Source organism: Phacochoerus africanus, chromosome 4, assembly GCF_016906955.1.
Source record: "Phacochoerus africanus isolate WHEZ1 chromosome 4, ROS_Pafr_v1, whole genome shotgun sequence".
NCBI classification, from domain to species: Eukaryota; Metazoa; Chordata; class Mammalia; order Artiodactyla; family Suidae; genus Phacochoerus; species Phacochoerus africanus.
Genome location: NC_062547.1, coordinates 147531437 through 147552661, shown reverse-complemented (window position 1 = coordinate 147552661; position 21225 = coordinate 147531437). Strand labels below are relative to the sequence as shown.

Here is a 21225-nt window from a genome sequence, read left to right as displayed (position 1 = left end):
TTGTTGTCTCTAAAAGATAAAGACACCTCTTTTATTTATTTATTTATTTAATCTTTGTCTTTTCTAGGGCCACTTCCCGCAGGATCAAACCTGCAACCTCATGGTTCCTAGTCGGATTCGTTAACTACTGTGCCACAACGGGAACTCCAGGACTCCTTTTTTAAATAAAACCACATACCATCATCACACTTAAAAAAAAAAATTCTTCAATATAATTAAATATTCACAGCTCTAGATTCTATTAATTTTCTAAACATGTTCACACCCAAGTTAGGACCTATTAAGGTCCCTATAGTGCCACTGGTTTTATCTTGTAAAGTGTCCTTTAATTCCATTTCCCTTTCTATATCTTTCTATTTCCTTACAAATCACCCAGTGAAGGAAGCAGATCACTCAGCCTGCAGTGTGCACACAGGATTCTATGGTACCCTCTAGCATGTCCCTCGTCCTCTGAATTTCCTTTACACTGGTGATTAGTTCTAGAACCTTTATGACATGTTTTTCATCCTCTGACAGAATGCTAGTCATCTCTGACAAATTCCTTGCTTTCTGGTTTGACGAAATAATCTAGGCTCATGTGGAACACTGTCAGCCCCAGATCTGGGAACAGCCATTTCTTCAAGGACGCCTGGTCCTTTGCGTGCGGGCTGAAGGGGGTGTCAGGGCTCATTACCTACCACTAGGCGGGTCATTGTTTCTACACCTTTTTAGCAGACAGAATTAGGAAATGTTTCGGAGGTTTTTTTGGTTGTTATTTTTTTAATGTATAGTAAATCAGATTTTATATTGATAATTCCAACTCAAATGAACGACCACAGTGTTTTAATTTAATCTCATCTATCTCACATCTCTTTTCAGCTACACTGAACATCTCAGTTGTCAAAAGACGCCAGTATAACTCCTCATCTGATTTGTGTCGCAATGCTTACAAATCAAAGAATGCCAACAGAGCCAACAAAAATGATTTCTGAAAATAGCTTCTTGAAAAAAAAAAAAAAAGAAAAGAAAGAAATGGCAAGTTTGCTGGGCTGTAATTTAAAAAACTGCTTTTTGTCCTCAGCGAACATCTCATTAGGAATTAACAGTCAAATAACTGTTTTGATGCACTCTCTATGCAGACAAGTTAGTTCACTGGTTTAATTTTTAGGGATTACTATTATTATTATTATTACTTGCTTTTTTAGGCCCATACCCGTGGCACATGGACGTTCCCTGGCTAAGGGTCTAATTGGAGCTGCAGCTGCCAGCCTATGCCACAGCCATAGCCAACGCCAGATCTGAGCCATGTCTGCGACCTACACCACAGCTCACGCCAACACTGGATCCCCATCCCACTGATCAAGGCCGCCTCCTCATGGATACTATTCAGACTCGTTTCCACTATGCCACAATGGTAACTCCAGGGATTACTTTTATTTTATCAATATATGCAGCATTTACATGGTTTCAAATGAATCTATAAGACATAGCTAAAGCTGTCTAGTTTCTTCCATTCTTGCAATAACCACCAAGATTTAAATCACATGGATTTGTTTTGTCTTTTCTATTACAACCAGATGCTCATATGTTTCATTACCGACTATACATTTCTTGTTCCATTTTGCTTTTTTTAACTTGCTGTTTCCTAAAGATCCTCACAGTATATATGAAGATACTCCTCATAACTCTGTAAAGTTACAAATGTGCTATTCTACAAATGTACTACATTTTAAGTAACCAGTCCCCTAGCGATGGATATCTGGACTGTTTCCAGTCTTCTGCTATCTCTCAACCTTGGATGTGTATCTTTTCAGAGTTTGCCTAGTCTATCTTTGGCACAGATTTTTAGAGGAAGATTATTGGTTTATACAGTGAAGGAATGCATAGTTTTGCTATAACTGCCAAATCTCCATTCATATGGGTTGTACCACTTAGCATTTCCATCAGCAGATAAATCTCAGATCCTTGTGGAAATTATTTTGATTTGTTACATAATTTTTTTTTTGCTTTCTTGTTTTATTCTAGTTACTTTTTTTCTTTCTTTAACTCATGAAAGACTTTTTTTTCTTTTTTGGATAAATGCTACTTTATGTCTTCAAATCCATTAGTTGTTATCTAATTTTTTTTTTTTTTGTCTTTTTGCCATTTCTTTGGGCCGCTCCTGCGGCATATGGAGGTTCCCAGGCTAGGGGTCGAATCAGAGCTGTAGCCACTGGCCTACGCCAGAGCCACAGCAACACAGGATCCGAGCCTCGTCTGCAACCTACACCACAGCTCATAGCAACGCCAGATCCTTAACCCACTGAGCAAGGGCAGGGACTGAACCCGCAACCTCATGGTTCCCAGTCGGATTCGTCAACCACTGCGCCACGACGGGAACTCCTGTTACATAATTTTTTTAAAAAAATTTTATTTTCTATCTAGTTATCCCAATACTATTTACCAAAAAGTCCATGCTTTCTCCACTGATGTGAAATACAGACTGTGCTGGTACTGTAACAAATTGCTATTTGCAAATTAAATTTGTAAATCTCAGTCTTCTGTTCAAGTGGTCTGTCTCTTCATGTACCAGTGCCAACTGCTTGAGTTATACAGGTTTCACAGTATTTTTAATGTCTAGGAAATATTTTGGACTAATAAAGTCCATAATAAATATTATGGACTAATAAAGACATCTTTCTAGGAGTTCCCATCATGGCTCAGTAGTTAACAAATCCGACTAGGAACCATGAAGTTGCGGGTTCGATCCCTGGCCTCGCTCAGTGGATTAAGGATCCGGAGTTGCCATGAGCTGTGGTATAGGTCGCAGACGTGGCTCAGATCTGGCGTTCCTGTGGCTCTGGCATAGGCTGGCAGCAAAAGCTCCGATTAGACCCCTAGTCTGGGAACCTTGATATGCCAAGTGTGTGGCCCTAGAAAAGGCAAAAAGACAAAAAAAAAATCTTTATCTATTAATAAATGGCTAATATTCTCAAATTCCTACTTAGCTTTGAATAGGGAAAAAAATTGGCAAATTTCTGGCTGACTCATGGAAATTAGGGATGTCTACCCTACCCACCAGGCTTAGATTAACTGTCAAAATTATCCTGACTGAGGAAAGACGTGACAAATCTGAGTGATAGTCAATTTGTTAATTTCTTTATGCCACTGAACAATTCTAAATATATCGAGGTTCACAGAAATATATACCTGGCAGTCCTCTCCAGCACCACCTGACTGATTCAACAAGTGCGCTGCATCAGTCTGGTTACCACCTGCATGTCCAAGACGATGCTTCACAGGAACTTTGTTAAGAACATATGCACCCGAAGTCTGTGGTTTGCTCATCATCTGCACACACAAAATAAACATATTTGTCATGAAGGTTTTTAAAATGCCCAGGAATGACACAAATACAAGATGGCGACCCCCTGAGGAGGAAGATTAGGAAATGCAATGAGAGGGTGTTGCAATTGTCTGTGAGGATCTTGTTTAAGTGAAGAGGGGGACATACAAATGAATGCTCTGTGTGCGTGTGTGTCTTTTTTTTTTTTTTTTTTTTTTAGGGCTGCATCTGACAAATGGAAGTTCCCAGGCTAGGGGTTGAACTGGAGCTGCAGCTGCTGACCTACCCTACAGCCACAGTAACGCATGCAATCAGAGCAGCATCTGCGACCTACCCTACAGCTCGCAGCAACGTGAGATCCTTAACCTACTGAGTAGGACCAGGGAATGAACCCATGTCGGGTTCATTACTGCTAAGCCACAACGGGAACTCCTGAATGCTATCATCTATACTTTTTTGGATGTGTGAAATATATTACAACATAAAGCATGCATATGTGTATCTATTTATAGAGATAATTTCTAATAACTTTCTATGTTTCCTTCAATAAGTAATACTTTACAAAGGGTTGTTTTTTGTTTCCGGGAGTTTTTTTAGTGTTTGTTGTGTTTTTTTGGCCACGTTCACGGCATATGGAAGTTTCCTAGCCAGGGATCAAACCTGTGCCACAGCAGCAACCTAACCCAGTGCAGTGATAATGCCAGATCCTTAACCCACCACACAAGAGAACTCCCTGAAAGACAAGGGTTTTAACTGACAGTAGCTTAATATGAGTAAGTGTGATATGGCCACCCTAAAAACAGAGTATCCCCTTGGGCCACAGTAACACAACAGGGTCTAGAGCTCCTGTTGTGCCATAATGAGTTAAGAATCTGACTATAGAGGCTTGGGTAGCTGCAGCAGCACAGGTTCAATCCCTGGCCCAGCATAATGAATTAAAGGATCCAGCATTGCCGCAGCTGTGGCTCAGATTCAATCCCTGTCCTGGGAACTTCCACATGCCTCAGGTATGGCCATAAAAACAGAGGGAGTTCCCATTGTGGCTGAACGGGTATGAAGCTGACTAGTATCCATGAGGTTACAGGGTCGATCCCTGGCCCTGTTCAGTGTGTTAAGGATCTGGCACTGCCGCGTGAGATGTGATGTAAGTCAAAGACGAGGCTTGGATCTGTTGTTTCTGTGGCTGGCAGCTACAGCTCAGATTTGACTCCTAGCCTGGGAATTTTTATATGTTGTAAGTGTAGCCCTAAAAAGCAAGCAAGCAAACAACAACAAACAGGGTCTAACGGATCACAGAAGTGAATATCACTCTTTTATACACCATTCAACCAACACCTAGGGGAAGCAGTTACTCTGGGGCCCAAACTCAATGGGAGAGAGACAAAAGTAGGTTTCACTGCAAATAAACAGCAAGATTCACGCAGTTAACACAAGGCACTGTTAAAAAATATTCTTTTTTTTTTCTTCAATCTGTATGCATTTAATTCAAACATTATCATTAATGAAAATAACATTACCATCAACATCTGAATGGTTCTAATGCATGATGGTTTGTTCTTTCCTTCATTCATCTATCCATTCAAATATGGGGTTTTGTTTGTTTGATGGCCACAGCCACAGCACATGGAAGTTTTTAGGCCAGGGACTAAATCCTAGCCATGATGCAGCAACACCAGATTCTTTAACTCACAGTGTCAGGCTAAGGATCAAACCCACACCTCTGCAGATAGAGCCACTGCAGTAGGATTCTTAACCCACTGCACCACAGTGGGAACTCCCATTCAAATATATTTTGAGCAACACATGCCAGGCCTTGTTTTAGGCATTAGGGATTGAATGAATACAACAGACAAAATCCCAGTCTCTTGGGCTTCCATTTCTATTTTTAAAAGAACAGAATTTTTCTGTAAGGGAAAAGAAGGACAAGTGACTGATTCTAACACAAAACAAAGAAGTTGTTCTGGATTCATAGCTGTTCAGTGGTGGATGGTTATCATACTTAAGTGTTGAGAAGAATCACTAAAGATATTTCTTAAACATGCAGATTTATGGGCTCCATATCTATAGAGACTGACTCTGTAGATCTGAGAAGATAAGGCCTAGGAATTTGCACCCAGAAAGTGATCCTGACACAGCACAACCTTTCCCACACTTCTGGGTATATAAGAATCATCTGGAGAGCTTGTTAAAAAAGATTCCTGGGCCCCATCCACAGTGATTCTGATTCAGTAAGCTGCAGGGAAGCCCAAGAAAATGCATACCTATTAAGCTCCTAGAAGATCAGATGCTGCTGGTCTACACATCAAACTGACTAGCTCTGACAGAAGGCCCACAGTGCAACCTCAGAAACACTGATCCAGAAGATGGGACCAGAGGACCCTTATTTCCCTGTGAACCAGTAGATTACCTTCTGAATACCCCCATGTACCGTTGAGGGAGGAGACTGGGCCACTAGCACCTGCTGCTGATGAAGGTGCTGTGGCAGGTGATGGTGTGGCTGTGATAAGTGACTAAGTGTTTGCTGTTGTTGCAGGAGCAGCTGTGTTGGGGACTGTAGCGCTGGTTGCTCATTATTTTCCCTGTGCCACAGGACTCGAATGAACCGGTTATTTAGAACCGCTTCAGTGCTGGAAATGGCTTTTCTGGCCTCCTCATTGGTAAGATATTGGATGAGAGCTGCTTCTGGATCTCCCTTAAAAGCAACCTATAAGAAAAAACAATACACAGAAATTAATGACTATAGTTAAGCAAATAAATTAATGATAAAGAATTCAGAAGTGGGGAACAGCCTGCTGAAATCCACTATGAATCCTACGTAAAAGTCATCTATTCCTTGAAAGATAAGATGTGTGTTTTCAAAATTATATAAATTAAAAATACTTATATTAAAAATCATATATATAAAAGAATAGGATTATTTAAAAAATAATCTTAGTGATGTTATAACCACTTGGGGAAAAGTTTTATATTACTCCCTGATACCCTGGTATCTTATACCCAAAAGAGAAAATTTCTTACAATAATAAACAAAAAACACCTTTAAAAACTGAGGGAAAAAAGGTGAATAGCTGTACAACCTGAGGGTGTGGAAAGCCTTTTTATGCATACCTATAAAAGTAGGATCTATGAAGACAAACAGCAGATTTGACCAAATAAAATTTTAAAACCACTGTCAGGAATTCCCTTTGTGGCGCAGCAGAAACGACTAGTAACCATGAGGTTGCGGGTTCAATTCCTGGCTTCACTCAGTGGGTTAATAAAGATCTGGCATTTTTGCCATGAGCTGTGGTATAGGTCACAGATACAGCTTGGATCCTGCGTTGCTGTGGCTGTGTAATAAGTCAGCAGCTGTAGCTCTGATTGGACCCCTAGCCTGGGAACCTCCATATGTCATGGGTATAGCCCTAAAAAGACAAATAAATATAAAACCACTGTCAGTCCAAACATGCCATAAACAAAATAAATAACAAAAAGAAATTTTAAAATGTATGACAAGCCAAGGCTTGGAAAAGCATTATTATAAATGCCTTCATAAAAAATGAGCAGTGGATAGGTAAATCCAAAAGCACTACAAATGGTCTATATAAATTAGAGTCTACATGGGAATTTTTAAAAAGCAAATCAGGAGTTCCCATTGTGGTACAGGAGGTTAAGAATCCGACTGCAGCAAGTAGCTCAGGTCCCTGAGCATAACACCCAACCACAAGTTCATAAATTCAAACATCTAACAAGCACACAACAAAACACAAAAGCTACAATTTATTTTATGTTAGATTACATGCTGCAGTGCCTAAAATTCCCAAGATAAGAACCATCCTTAACCAATTAATATTTCACAATATAAAAGTCAGTTGGTAGACAAAATCACAATCTTAGAAATTAGCAAAAATCTTACCTAGTTAGAATACTAAATCAGGTTAAAAAGTTATTCATCCAGAGACACAACTATGAACAAAAATACAATAATTGGCCAACTGTCTTTCAGGAAAAAGTCTGCATAAAAGAACCAAATGAGGAGTTCCCACTGTGGCACAGTGATTAACGAATCCAACTAGGAACCATGAGGTTGTGGGTTTGATTCCTGCCCTTGCTCAGTGGGTTAAGGGTCCGGCGTTGCTGTGAGCTGTGGTGTAGGTCGCAGACGCGGCTCGGATCCCGCGTTGCTGTGGCTCTGGCATAGGCCAGTGGCTACAGCTCCAATTCGACCCCTCGCCTGGGAACCTCCGTATGCCTCGGGAGCGGCCCAAGAAATGGCAAAAAGACAAAAAAAAAAGAACCAAATGAATTCAAAGGATAAATTCAGCATGACAACTCCACCATAAGGCTGGGTAAAAAACATGCAGGCAAGTAAAACACACAGTAGAGATGATCCAAGTAATCACCGGCTTTTTCAAGCCGGATGAACTGATAGGAATATTTTCAAAGATACATGAAAAACATGGATTCTGTCACCAACGTTGCCACACCTACCTGGATATTAACAATAGTTCCAAATTTGCTAAAGTGTTCATTGAGCTTGGTGATATTGTTCAATTCCTGAGGGATTTTCTTGACTTCTAATTTGGTGTTTGTATACTGATTCTTTCTTAAGAATCCTGGTTTACTCTGATTGTTATTTCCTTGCCTAAAAAGAATATTAATAGATCTTAGTCAATTCTCCTACATTATGCCTAGGCAAGAGATAAGTGTCCTTTATAAGCACTTAACATTCTTCTGAAATTACTAGGTAATTTTCACATTATCCTCATCACATGGGAAAAAAACAGGTAGATAATTTTAATACTGGGTTAGGCCTAGAAGTAAGTATTACAAATTACTAATATCTAGTATGAATTATATTAAACATTTCAATGTTTAAGACATTCTAACAAAGCCTGTGGGAACCCTAACTTTGAGACACATAGGTTGAAAATCATTAATTAACAACTCAATTTTACAAATTTACTAATACATATGAAAATAACAACAACATCCATTAGATGTTCTAATTAGCAAATTATCTTACTTTCCCAGCCAAGGTTTCTTTGTGAGGGGCCCTTCCAAGCCACTCATAGCTCTTTTCCGGCTATCTGGTTCAAGAACTACTCTGGTTATGTTGCTATTAATTGAAACAGGAACTGGTGGCTCAGTCTGGATGACAATGTTAGCAGCTGTTGAAAACAAAAATTAACAATGCATTAGACAATTATAATTAGACAATGCATTATATTTGCGAAATTTCAAATGATTAAAATATTTAGTCCAAAAGCTCAAAAGCACTGTGAACAACATCCAAACTACTACCACTTCCTTTTCAGAAATGTTTAAGAGCGAGCATAAATTATTGATTGCCTCTTTTTTCTTTTTAAAAAATACAATATCCAAGTTTAAAAAGTCCTAGGTAACTCTAACATAATGACTGATTCATGCAAGAATCATCGATGGGAGGGGAAAAAAAATCAGTAAAAGGGTGTTGGAAGAAAAAAAGATTTATCTGATGCCAAAGCACCACACTCTACAAATTATTTACAATGGAGAGCTCTAACAACTGTTGCTTTAGGCAAGTGATCAAAGTTATGAGGCCACAAATAGAGTGAAGTTATTTGTCTTCCAATGTGATTCAACAAGGCTATCACTATGGGATTATGATTTTCTCATGTAGGGCAATGATATTGTGCTTACATAGCACTGTATCTTATTCTTAGATATAAACTAAAGGACCTCAGGTGTCACAATCTACTTTTTTTTATTTTTTGTCTTTTGTCTCTTTTTTGTTGTTGTTGTTGCTATTTCTTGGGCCGCTCCCACGGCATATGGAGGTTCCCAGGCTAGGGGCTGAATCGGAGCTGTAGCCACTGGCCTACGCCAGAGCCACAGCAACACGGGATCCAAGCCACGTCTGCAACCTACATCACAGCCCACGGCAACGCCGGATCGTCAACCCACTGAGCAAGGGCAGGGACCGAACCCGCAACCTCATGGTTCCTAGTCGGATTCGTTAACCACTGCGCCACGACGGGAACTCCACAATCTACTTTCAAGTGATTCAAGCAACAATGTGAAGGGAGAGAGGAAGAGAAGACAGAAGAATGCATGTACACACAAGCAGAGCATTCATGCCCCAAGCTGACAAAATGTTAACAAATAGTGAATCTAAGTGAAAGTGTTTACCACAGGGGTTTATAGTACTTTTGATTTTCTGTAGGTTTAAAATTATTCAAACTGAAAAGCTAAGAGGAAAACTCAAAGTCATTATTATAAATTAGTACATTTCACTCTTAACAGTTAAGACGAAAATGCTTTTAAGAAACTGACCTTACAATAGGCTGACGATGGAAAGAGGTGTGAACAAAAAAGTAAGTATCAACACAAACCTATCCTATACACTCTTGAGTACTCCCTGCTAACTTTAGCAACTCCACCACAGTAAAATCAGGAACGTAGGACTGGAAGCTAGGTAAGGATACGGTGGAGGGCATTTTGCTGCATTTCATCTGTGTGCTAGGGAAATTATGAGGCAGATTCATTTGATATGTATTTCCTAAGAAGGTGCTATAGCTCAACAATTGTACTATGCCTTGGGAATACATTAGTGATGAAAATAAATATGATATCTGCCCTAGTAGGGCTTTGTTTTCAGAAAGCTAACAAAGAAGATAGCATTGCGATGGCATAAAATATTCTAGAATTTGAGATCCCATTATGTCTTCCCTAAAGTAGTTATCATTACCACGTGACATCATCCAGTGCTTTCCTTTACTGAACTGCTTTATTAAAAAGGAAAGAAACAGTGAGTTCGGCGGCCTAGCAGTTAAGGATCTAGCATCATCACAGCTGTGGTACAGGAACTTCTGCATGGTGTGGGCAAGGTTAAAAAAAAAAAAAAAAAAAAGGAAAGACATATAGCTAGCGGCTAAATAACTTTTCCCAAAGTGACAAAACAAGAAACCTGTTGCATAAAAAGCATGACTTCTACACTGAGAGTTTACCTATGGATTACTGTATATGAGCGTACACAGAGACCAGGGAAAAACTCAAAGTTCTGAGAATACGATCTTCCCACTAATTTCAGATAATTTGGTAATAATGTATGCATTACAGTACAGAAGGTAAGAGTATATTCTTTAGAATTATATAAACCTGGGTTCAAATTATAGTTCTGTCATGTATAGAACAGAACAGAAAAGAACTAATAATGGGCAAGTTCTTTGACGTATCTTTATCTCAGTGTCTTTACCTGTGAAAAGAGAATAAAACAGTACTTCATTTAAGGAGTTGTTGGTAAGGAATAAGACAGATTATAATATATTAAAAAGCATTTGCGGAGTTCCCGTCATGGCGCAGTGGTTAACAAATCCGACTAGGAACCATGAGGTTGCGGGTTCGGTCCCTGCCCTTGCTCAGTGGGTTAACGATCCGGCGTTGCCGTGAGCTGTGGTGTAGGTCGCAGATGCGGCTCGGATCCGGCGTTGTTGTGGCTCTGGTGTAGGCCGGCGGCTACAGCTCCGATTCAACCCCTAGCCTGGGAACCTCCATATGCCGCGGGAGCGGCCCAAGAAATAGCAAAAAGACAAAATAAATAAATAAATAAATATAAAAATAAAAAGCATTTAGGAGTTCCCATCATGGTGTAACGGAAACGAATTCAACTAGAAAACATGAGGTTGTGGGCTCGATCCCTGGCCTCTCTCAGTGGGTTAAGGATCAGGCGTTGCAATAAGCTGTGGTGTAGGTTGCAGACGCAGCTCGGATCTGGCATTGTGGCTCTGGAGTAGGCTGGCAGCAATAGCTCTGATTAGACTCCTAGCCTGGGAACCTCCATATGCCACAGGTGCAGTCCTGAAAAGACAAAAGACAAAAAAAAAAAAGAAGAAAGCATTTGGTTTGGCCTTGACAAAAAACTGTTACCCTGTAGTAGTGACAGTGTCACTAATGGCTGTAAAAAATAGTTAATAAAATCAGGATAGAAAAGAGAGTTCCCGCTGTGATACAGTGGGTTAAGAATCCAGGTGCTGGAGTTCCCATCATGCCGCAGTGGAAACGAATCCAACTTGGAACCATGAGGTTGTGGGTTCGATACCTGGCCTTGCTCAGTGGGTTAAGGATCCGGCATTGCCTTGAGCTGTGGTGTAGGTCGCAGACGAGGCTCAGATCCCTCGTTGCTGTGGCTCTGGTGTAGGCTGGTGGCTACAGCTCTGATTAGACCCCTAGCCTGGGAACTTCCATATGCAGTGGGTGCGGCCCTAAAATGACAAATTAAAAAAAAAAAAGAATCCAGGTGCAGTGGCTTGTGTCACTGCAGAGGATCCAATTTGATCCCCACCCCAGAGCAGGAAGTTAAAGGAACCAGCACGGCTGCAGCTGGGGCATAGGTTGCAGCTGCAGCTTGGACCCAATCCCTGGACTGGAAACGTCCATATGCCACAGGTGTGACCATAATAAATAAATAAATAAATCCCACTTATAGCTTTAAAGTATAATTTGGAGATAAGTTACTCAAAAACATTTATTTGAGGAGTTCCTGTCATGGTGCAGGAGAAATTAATTCAACTAGGAACCATGAGGTTTCAGGTTTGATCCCCGGCCTCACTCAGTGGGTTAAGGATCTAGCATTGCCATGAGCTGTACTGTAGGTCGCAGATGCAGCTCAGATCCTGTGCTGCTGTGGCTGTGGTGTAGGGCAGTGGCTGTAGCTCCAACTGAACCCCTAGCCTGGGATGGAAACCTCCATATGCCAGGGCTGTGGCCCTAAAAACAAACAAACAGACAAATTAAAAAACACCCAAACCAATGAACACATTTATTTGAGATGATCACATATCACATAGCACCTTTCAAAGAGAAAGTGTTTTACTTTAGACCCTAGTGAGGTCAGAAATGCTATATCCAACTCTTCCATGACATTTAGCAGGAGGAAAAGTTCCAGGTGTTCTCACCTCTTGGATTTGCATCCATATCTCCGGATGTTAGGCCAATCAGGTTTGGGCGCTGTGTCTGTGTTCTTGAAAAAAACTGTCTATACTGAGATCTACCAGAACTGGTAATACTAGGAGCTTCTGGATTATAACCATCTGGTTCATAGGTATCTGAGGAAAAACAAAACAACAAAACGCATAACACATCAGAGTAGTTAAATAATTATTATAACAAAATAACCACAAAAAAATGAATATTCTCTCAACAACTATAGTCTGTCAACCCATATTTATTTCTCTTTGAAATATAGTATACAGATAAACTTACTGGAAGTTTAAGAAACAAAAAATGTCCCAGTCACAAAACACAGATAGGCAAATCCATTCTGAATCACTGATGTATTTCTAGATTTATTTAACTAGTCATTTTTGTCCTCTATATCACCTAATGCAAACATCAATGCACATTTTTACGAGAAAATTTTCACAAACAAGAACACCACATATAAAGAACCAGTTGAGTTTCCTCTTCATGCCTCACCAATTTATAGGTACTCTAAAATTAGGGGGAAAATCAATCTATTAATTCGGTAATCTATACTTTAAATCAGACAGGTAACAGCCATTTCATATATAAAACATATTTCAAATGCTTTAAACAGCTAAATAAATTCCACCCACCTCATCAATGCTACTTTCATTGTGTTCCCTATGTTTTCTCTACAGCTATAAATTTTTACAATTTTAATGCTGAGAGTTCCCACTGTGGCCCAGTGAGTTAAGAACCCAACAGAGCCTCCATGAAGATGCAGGTTCGATCCCTGGCCTCACTCAGTGGGTTAAGGATCCAGCATTGCTGCAAGCTGCAGCACTGTCACAGACGTGGCTAAGATCCAATGTAGCTGTGGCTATGGTATAGGCCTTAGCTGCAGTCCTAATTCAATCCCTAGCCTGGGAACTTTCATACACTTCAGGTGTGGCCGTAAAAAGAGAAGAAAAAAAAAAGAAAAATTATTATAATGCTAAATAAATATCTTGTCAGTGTTTAAAAAAATTCTGAACATGTTGATTTCCAAAATATACTCTTCATTCTACATAAAATGAAAGAAGGATTAAGAATGAGTAAAGACACTGATTCTTGCAATTGTGATTTATAAATCTCCGCATCTCTTTTTCCTGAATGGAAAAATTCCTTTGTCATTCATACTTTGTTTCAGCTACAAGCTAAGATACATTCAGTTTTTTTTTTTTTTTTTAAGGGCCTCCCAGGCTCAGAGTCAAATCAGAACTACAGTTGTTGACCTACGCCACAGCAACACAGGATCCAAACCATGCCCACAACCTACACCACAGCTCACGGCAACGCCAGATCCCCAAACCACTGAGCAAGGCCAGGGATCGAACCCACAACCCTCATGGACACTAGTTGGATTCATTTCCGCTGCGTCACAATGGGAACTCCCAGATTTTTATTACTAGTCAATCACTTCTACAATTCAGAATATAAGTCAGCAAATTATGATTTAAAAGTTTTCAGTTACCACTTGGTACTCTTGACAAAACCTCCTACAGAATGGCTGCAGAAAGTTTTAAAGAAGTTACATAATCAAATGGCCTTGTTATTACAATTCCTGGGAATACACAGAGTCCCAAGAAACTTGAAAGTCTTTTAGTTAATTATGATGAACCGACATCTAAAGGCAAAGTGAAACATGTTAAAAACCTCATGAGACACCCTCAGAGCACTCCACAGATCTTCAGAATGTACATGTCAACAGGAGGGAAGCGTTTTCAAGAAATCATATTATACACAACCAGCCCGTATAACAAACAAGGGGCAGAGGGGAAAGAGACATGTTTATCCACCCTCAGCAAGAAATTAGAGGTTTTTGCTTTGAAGAAAAATTAACCTTGTTTTTCTTGTAACACATAATGGATTAGAAAACATTCAAGTAGACAGCCTCTTCCAAGCTATCAGATTAGAAACTAGTTCAAGGAACTAGCATGCCCTTAGTTACCGAGGCACTGGAGATAAATACAAAGGACACCAGAGATGACAGACACACAGGAGGCCTAATCATCCAGGAGCCACTGGAGACAAACCAAAGAAGCAGAGAACAGAAAGTAAAACCACCTAGAGCTTTCGTGAGAGTCTGTGATAGCAGATGGGCATACCAGGTCACCTCCTAGGCCAGCCAGTTTATGGTACAAGAGACCACAGTGGTGGATGGCCACCTGTAGCAAAGCTTACCTGGGACCAGAGGGGTGGGGCTGGAGACTGAGGTATGGTACCCAATGGAGGATCCCATGAGGTTTCGAGGTGGCACCAAACGAGCTGCCAACAGAGGAGGCGGTGTCCCCAACTGAAGTCGCTCAGATGCAGCAGCACCATGTTCGCGAGAGTACATGGGCTGTCCTACAGAGGAGAGAATAGGAGGGCAGCTGGGATTCAGAGTCACAAGCTTCTCTTAAGTAACGATCTACTTCCTGAGGCTTGAGCCAAGAACAAAGAAAGTATACCAAGGTGAACGGTTCTTAAGAAAGATGTTACTAAGATTCTTTCAAACTCAAGAAACAGACAGACATGCAATGGGTTAGGATGTGTTGAGGAATAAAGAGAGAGAAAGAATTAGGTAGTATGACTAGATAATCTACATTTTCTTTATCATCTTAAATGGAGTAACTTACGTGCTGACTGTACCCAAAACTGAACAATCAACCACATCAAGTTATTAGACAAGCAGCCTTGAGCTATTATTCACAGAGTTTTGTATTCAGTGAGACGTGGTTATGAACGAAGGCTGTCACACAAATTTGAAAAATAAATAAGACACTCCCCCGAGAACTCATATAATTTTGGACATGCACCAACTATGCTCCCATATCTGGGAGCAGAACAAAGAAAAATAATAAAGGAACTTAAAAAAACAAAAACACTCCCCCACAAGCATACCCTCACAGAGAATAAGAAATGTTCAAAAGAAAAAAATTAAACAAGACAGTGAAAATTTGTTACCTTCTGGGCAGGTGGATAATAAATACAGGGAAAGAAAAAAAAAGGACAAAATCCCAGATAAAGACCAGCCACTGTACACCTGAAATCACCTCAGACACACAGACCACTCTTGAAAAAAAAGTATATTTAGATTCTATATATACTGATGCAAGACTGTCAGAAGCAATTAAGCCAAATTTTGCAGAACAAGATTTAAAAAAGACAAGATATCAGGAAGCAGAACTCCCCTTTCGTTGGTTATTTAACAGTATCTTTTTCACCGACTACCTCATATGAGACCTACTTTTAAGATTTACTCAGTATTTTATACCAGACATCCACTATGTGACACAAGACAAAGTGAATTTAGAGGTTTTTTTAACACCTGATGAAATGTCCTTATATAAAGCTGTAACAGTTCAGAAGACTTTTAATACATTTAATAAGTCACAAAGCAACCCCTGATGTCACAGTGAATGTAGAGAAGAAACAGATGTGCTAAATTTTACCACCCTTCTCCACTGTAGCTAGAGCAGAGGAGGTAACAAGTCATAATGCATAAGCAGACCATGTAACTGTGTACTGAGCACCATGCTTTCAATATGTACCTGATCATCCAACCATTACATTGCCAAAACAATTTAGCAAATCCTCAATGATCTGAAAACAGATGTAAGCATGACCTACTTGCAGAGAATTCCTTGCAGAATGAAACAGTGTGCTAAAGAGAGGAGTGGGAAGTACAATCTCAGCCCATGGGACTGGTTTAAATTTTGAAACAAATGACAAAGAACATGCACTTAAGACACTTCAGAAAGATGGTTGCTTATTCAAATGAAGCCTAGTTTTCTTTAACAATACCTATTCAGTCTCTAAATACTATTTCAAAAAGAGATGGTTCCTTAGCTAAAAGGCTGATTCTAGATCTAGGTAGAAAATTTGTAAAATGAGCCTGGTAGACCTTGGTATACCTAGCCCTTCCAGAAGCAAAAGGGCTACGAGACACTAGCATGTCAAAAACATAACCAAGCAAACTACAGAAGCCAACACGAAGAGGCTCGCAACAGTCAAAGATGAGCTAAACTGAACATCGGAGGGCCATAATGAGGTGAAACATGTCAAATGTTTAAAATTCATCAGTTCACAGTAATACTTAAAAAAAATACAATGGCCCATTTGGAAGATACTAGGAAACCAACTCATTTTTTAAAAACTGATAAATGAAAAGACACAAGCATTTTTCCTATCTTTCCCATAAAAATTGTTTTTCAGGTTGACCAAATGGTTAACAGAGAATGGCAGCCAAAAAACATCTAAGAAAGCATCAAATTAGAATATCCCAAAAGAAATGATATCTAGACAGGGATCACAAATGACCATGAGGAGCTTTTTAAATGGATAGAACAGGATGAAAACACCTGTACACCGATCAATACATGTAAGACACAAAGGAGACAACTTGATACTATGTAGATCATGATTCACTGCAGTAGGAAGTACATAACCCCATCAATAAAACAGTCATATGAAAGAAGACAACTGTGAACCTAATTAAGTCTCTAAACTAAACCTCTCATTTGCAGGAAATACAGGGGATACAGGTGTGTGCTGAATGACACCAGGGGATATGCTACGTGCCCAGTCAGAATGTGGAAAAATTCTTCAGGACAAAAACTTCCTCCACCTTTTCAAGAAGAAAAAAGGTAGGAAAAATTGTTACAAATTTAAAGACTTAAGCATATCAATTAATTGTAATATATAGCCTTGTTTGGACCCAGATTCAAATGACATAGCTATACAGGAACATCTATGATACAACAGGGACTTGGGAACACTGAATATTCAACAATAGTAATAAGCTGTTACAAATATTCTATGACTGTGATAAAGTACAGTAATTGTGCGTATGTGTGTTTAGCCCTTATCTTGTAGAGACACATAATGAAGTTTTTACAGATAAAATGTTAAGTTTGGGAGTTATTCTAAAATGTTCAAATCAGGGAAGGGTGAGTCATAGATGAAGCGCAACTAACCATTTGTTGATAAATGTGAAAGCTTATAAATGAGTAATGAAGATTACTACAATATTTGCTCTCTTACTGTATTTGAAATTTTCCGTAATAAAAAGTTTTAAAAAATCAAACTGGTTATAATAACGGTGAAGATAAGTCAATCAAAATTTAGATTCTTTCAATTAAGTTTTTTTGATCAGTTAGGAGTGACTGAATGATTCCCAATTGCAGAAGTCCCAAGTTTATGCTCCTATCTTAAATTGTTCGTTTAACTTTTATGCCGGATGGCAACATTTTCACATTTAACACTAACTCTAATCAGCTGAAGATGGTCTTTATTCAAACTAAAATTTTAGGTACTCTTTGTAATTTTCCTTTTTCTTTTTTTTTAGGGCCACATCCATGGCATATGGAAGTCCCCAGGCTAGGGGTTAAATTGGAGCTGCAACTGCCAGTCTACACCACAACTGCAGCAACACCAGAGCCGAGCCACATCTGCAAACTATGCTACAGCTTGTGGCAACGCCAGATCCTTAACCCACTGAGCAAGAGCAGGGATCAACCCACATCCTCAGTGATACTAGTTGGGTTCATTACTGCTGAGCCACAATAGGAACTCCTGAGCTTTAAACTAAAAGCTCAGACAGAAAAAATAAAAAGCCATGCCTTCCAATTATTGGTTATATTTATTATGTTTCTTCTCTATTAAAACCCAAAGTCCAATAAATGTATCAAGACAATAAAAAAAAAAAAAAACACCAAAAGTCCTTGGCACACCTTCTCAAGTTCTAGGGACTAAATGGTGCCTGGCACATAGTAGGAACTCAATACTTAAAGAAAGGATGAAAATCTATTTACTAAAACTATCCAATGACAATTAAGTATTTCTTTGGATGAGTATCTTTATTTGATATTCATTAGACATTATTTGAAATTGGCAATATGACAACTACTAACACAAGGGGAGAGAAACTCTAGACAATATACAATGACCCTATTGGAGAATGACTGACTGTATTAGACATCAAAATCCATGATTGTACACCCAAAAATGTTGTTTGTTCCACAGATTAAATAAGGAATCTCAAGTTTAAGAATACAGTGTTTAAATAATTTTACATAGCTAATAATAGGAAATTTATTTTCTGAAAGATAAAAGTAATTCATATAAATACATTTGAAGACTGGCTTCAATCTAAAAATCAGTCTCTGGAATCTAGGATGTTATATATGCACCTCCATGAGCTGCAGTGTAGGTTGCAGACATGGCTTGGATCTAGCATTGCTGTGGTGTAGGCCGGCAGCTACAACTCCAATTTGATCTCCTGGCCTGGGAACCTCCATATGCCACAGGGATGGCCCCAAGAAGATGAAAAAAAAAAAAAAAAGAGTCCTATCCTGGAAGGACACACTGAATGGGTGATTTCAAATGTGGGTAAAATGTTGAAGCACTTACTTCTGTGACATGCAGAAGTTCCTGGGTCAGGGACTGAACTGTGCCCCAGCATTGATAAGGGATCCCTAACCCTGTGTGTCACCAGGGAACTCTGACATTAACTTTTAAACAGCATTGTCAGGAGCCACATATATTCTACCCAGTTTTATAGTGGGGCAATTTTTTTTCTTCTTTTAACATTCAATTGTCCTCTTCCAAAACAAGGGATAATTACAAACTAGATGAAGGTTTTACTTGGGGCAGAATCAGTTTGTTACCTGTGTTTCTGAAGCACCCTCTTCATTTAGTTTTAACAGCAAAAACACACTGCAATTGGTTTTTGTGGGTTTGTATCTTTAACATATTTCTTTCCTGCTGTTAGATTTTTAGCTTCTTAGGAGCAAAATAATTTCTTATTCATCTGTACACTGCCAGTACCTAGCACTGAGGAGACTCCTATTCTTACCTCCAAAAATCCAGACTTACTTCATTTTCCTGTTTATCTGGGTTGCAACTGACATAACTAAACACTGTATGATATACTGTTCTTCACTTAAATTTTCTATGCTATGAATTTTAATGACAAAAAATCCATAATTTAAACTTTCCTGACTCATTAAACTTTTCTTTTTGTTGTTGTTGTTGCTGCTATTTCTTGGGCTGCTCCCGCGGCATATGGAGGTTCCCAGGCTAGGGGTTGAATCGGAGCTGTAGCCACCGGCCTATGCCAGAGCCACAGCAACGCAGGATCCGAGCCGCGTCTGCAACCTACACCACAGCTCACAGCAACGCCGGACCGTTAACCCACTGAGCAAGGGCAGGGACCGAACCCGCAACCTCATGGTTCCTAGTCGGATTCGTTAACCACTGCGCCACGATGGGAACTCCCTGACTCATTAAACTTTAAGGATTGCTCCAGTTCTCTATTACACTGCAAACATACATATAGCTTTTTTACTTAAATTTGAACTGAAGCAAGTTCTAATTTTTTTGAAACTACCAATTACAGCACTTAAAAAGTAAACCTGAACAATTTGAAGGATTCAACTTATTTGTCTGAAAGGCAATTAAAAAAAAAAAAACCCAACTATTTTTAAATAAAATGAATAGAAAGAATTTACAAATGACAAACTACATCACACCTAAAAAATGTTTCTAATGTTCTGATTACCACAAACTATCTCACAGGTTTTCAAATTTCTCTATAAACTTTAGAATCAAATTCTAACTTTTAAGAAACGAAGTAGTTTACACAGCTGTTTTAAATTGTCCAATATAGAATATTCTGTAGCTTTCAAAATATTCAGTTGCCAACCAACTATATCTGCTAATAAACATTGACATAGCATATAAAACTATCCTCTAAAGCAGTAATTAACAAATGTCAATAGGAAAGCTAATGCCTTTTACTGATCCAAAATAAAAATCGGGAGAAAATGCAACAAATACTTCATAAAGCCAAATTTGTTTTTGTTTTCATTTTGTTGGTTGTGCCTGTGGCATGCAGAAGTTCCTGGGCCAGGGATCAAACCCATGCCATAGCAGTGACCTAAGCCCTTGCAGTAACGACAACCCTAACCCAATGAGCCACACAGGAACTTTCATAAAGCCAAATTTAAAAGTACTGTCCTTTATTCTGATTTATTTTGGTGTAAGAATATTTTTTTAAACTTGAAATATTAGAAGTCTTTATATACAGTCCTTAACATGGCAAGATAAGAAAGCTGCTAACTGAACTGGTCCCCAAAGTTTTCATAGAAATATTACCAGCCTCTGAAAAACAGAAGCTTGAAACTTCTGTTCTAAAAGGCCTTTAATGGGGAGTGTCTGTCGTAGTACAGCGGAAACGAATCCAACTAAGAACCACGAGGGTGTGGGTTCCAATTCCAGGCCTCACTCAGTGGGTTAAGGATCTGGCAGTGCCGTAAGCTGTGGTATTGGAACACTGATGCAGGTCAGAGCCTGTGTTGCTGTGGCTGTGGTGTAGGCCAACAGCTGCAGCTCCCCTATTGGACAGACCCCTAGCCTGGGAACCTCCATATGCCGCCAGTGCAGCCCTAAAAAAAAAAGCAAATAAATAAATAAACAAACAAATAAAAGGCCTTTAATGATACACCAAAAATAGTCTGGCTTTAAAAAATAATAGAAAAGTCATCTTCAAGTAACATGAAGTTAGATTTTTGTTCATCTTGGCTCCCTAGAGTACAGCACAATGCTGGCACTTAGTAGGTCCTCAATAAATATCTGCTGAATTAATGAATATTACGTTGTCACTGAAATAAATGGTAACTGCCAGATATTTTTTAATTAAAATCAAAATAGAATTTCTATAGTCACAATGTCAAACAACAATATTAAAATAAATGGTAATTGTCTTTTTCAATAAATTAAAAACAAAATGGAACTTTTCTCATGAGTCACAATGCTAAATTTAACAACATGAAAATGTGTCATCTGCAAAAGACTCTCAGATAAACAATCTATTTTTTATATTTACAAATCCAAAAGCATTAAGAAATAATGTTAAGAACCGACTCCGGGAAGAATAAATGAAGTAACATTGGGTAAATGCTGAAGCTGGGTGA

The 21225-nt window shown here is 39.1% G+C and overlaps 1 protein-coding gene across 5 annotated transcripts in view; it reads right to left on the bottom strand.

The window, feature by feature from the left end:
* Positions 1-21225, bottom strand: part of RBM27 (RNA binding motif protein 27) — a 70114-nt gene that overhangs the window by 17388 nt on the left and 31501 nt on the right. For 3 of the 5 annotated variants that reach the window (XM_047778954.1, XM_047778955.1, XM_047778958.1), the window contains 6 exons: positions 14450-14614; positions 12220-12369; positions 8310-8454; positions 7775-7928; positions 5712-6008; positions 3169-3309 (listed from right to left, as the gene is read on the bottom strand). In XM_047778954.1, coding sequence (XP_047634910.1) covers positions 3169-3309; positions 5712-6008; positions 7775-7928; positions 8310-8454; positions 12220-12369; positions 14450-14614 — 1052 coding nt within the window. The remainder of the gene's footprint in view (positions 1-3168; positions 3310-5711; positions 6009-7774; positions 7929-8309; positions 8455-12219; positions 12370-14449; positions 14615-21225) is intronic. The other 2 variants (XM_047778956.1, XM_047778957.1) reach the window with 2 other exon arrangements.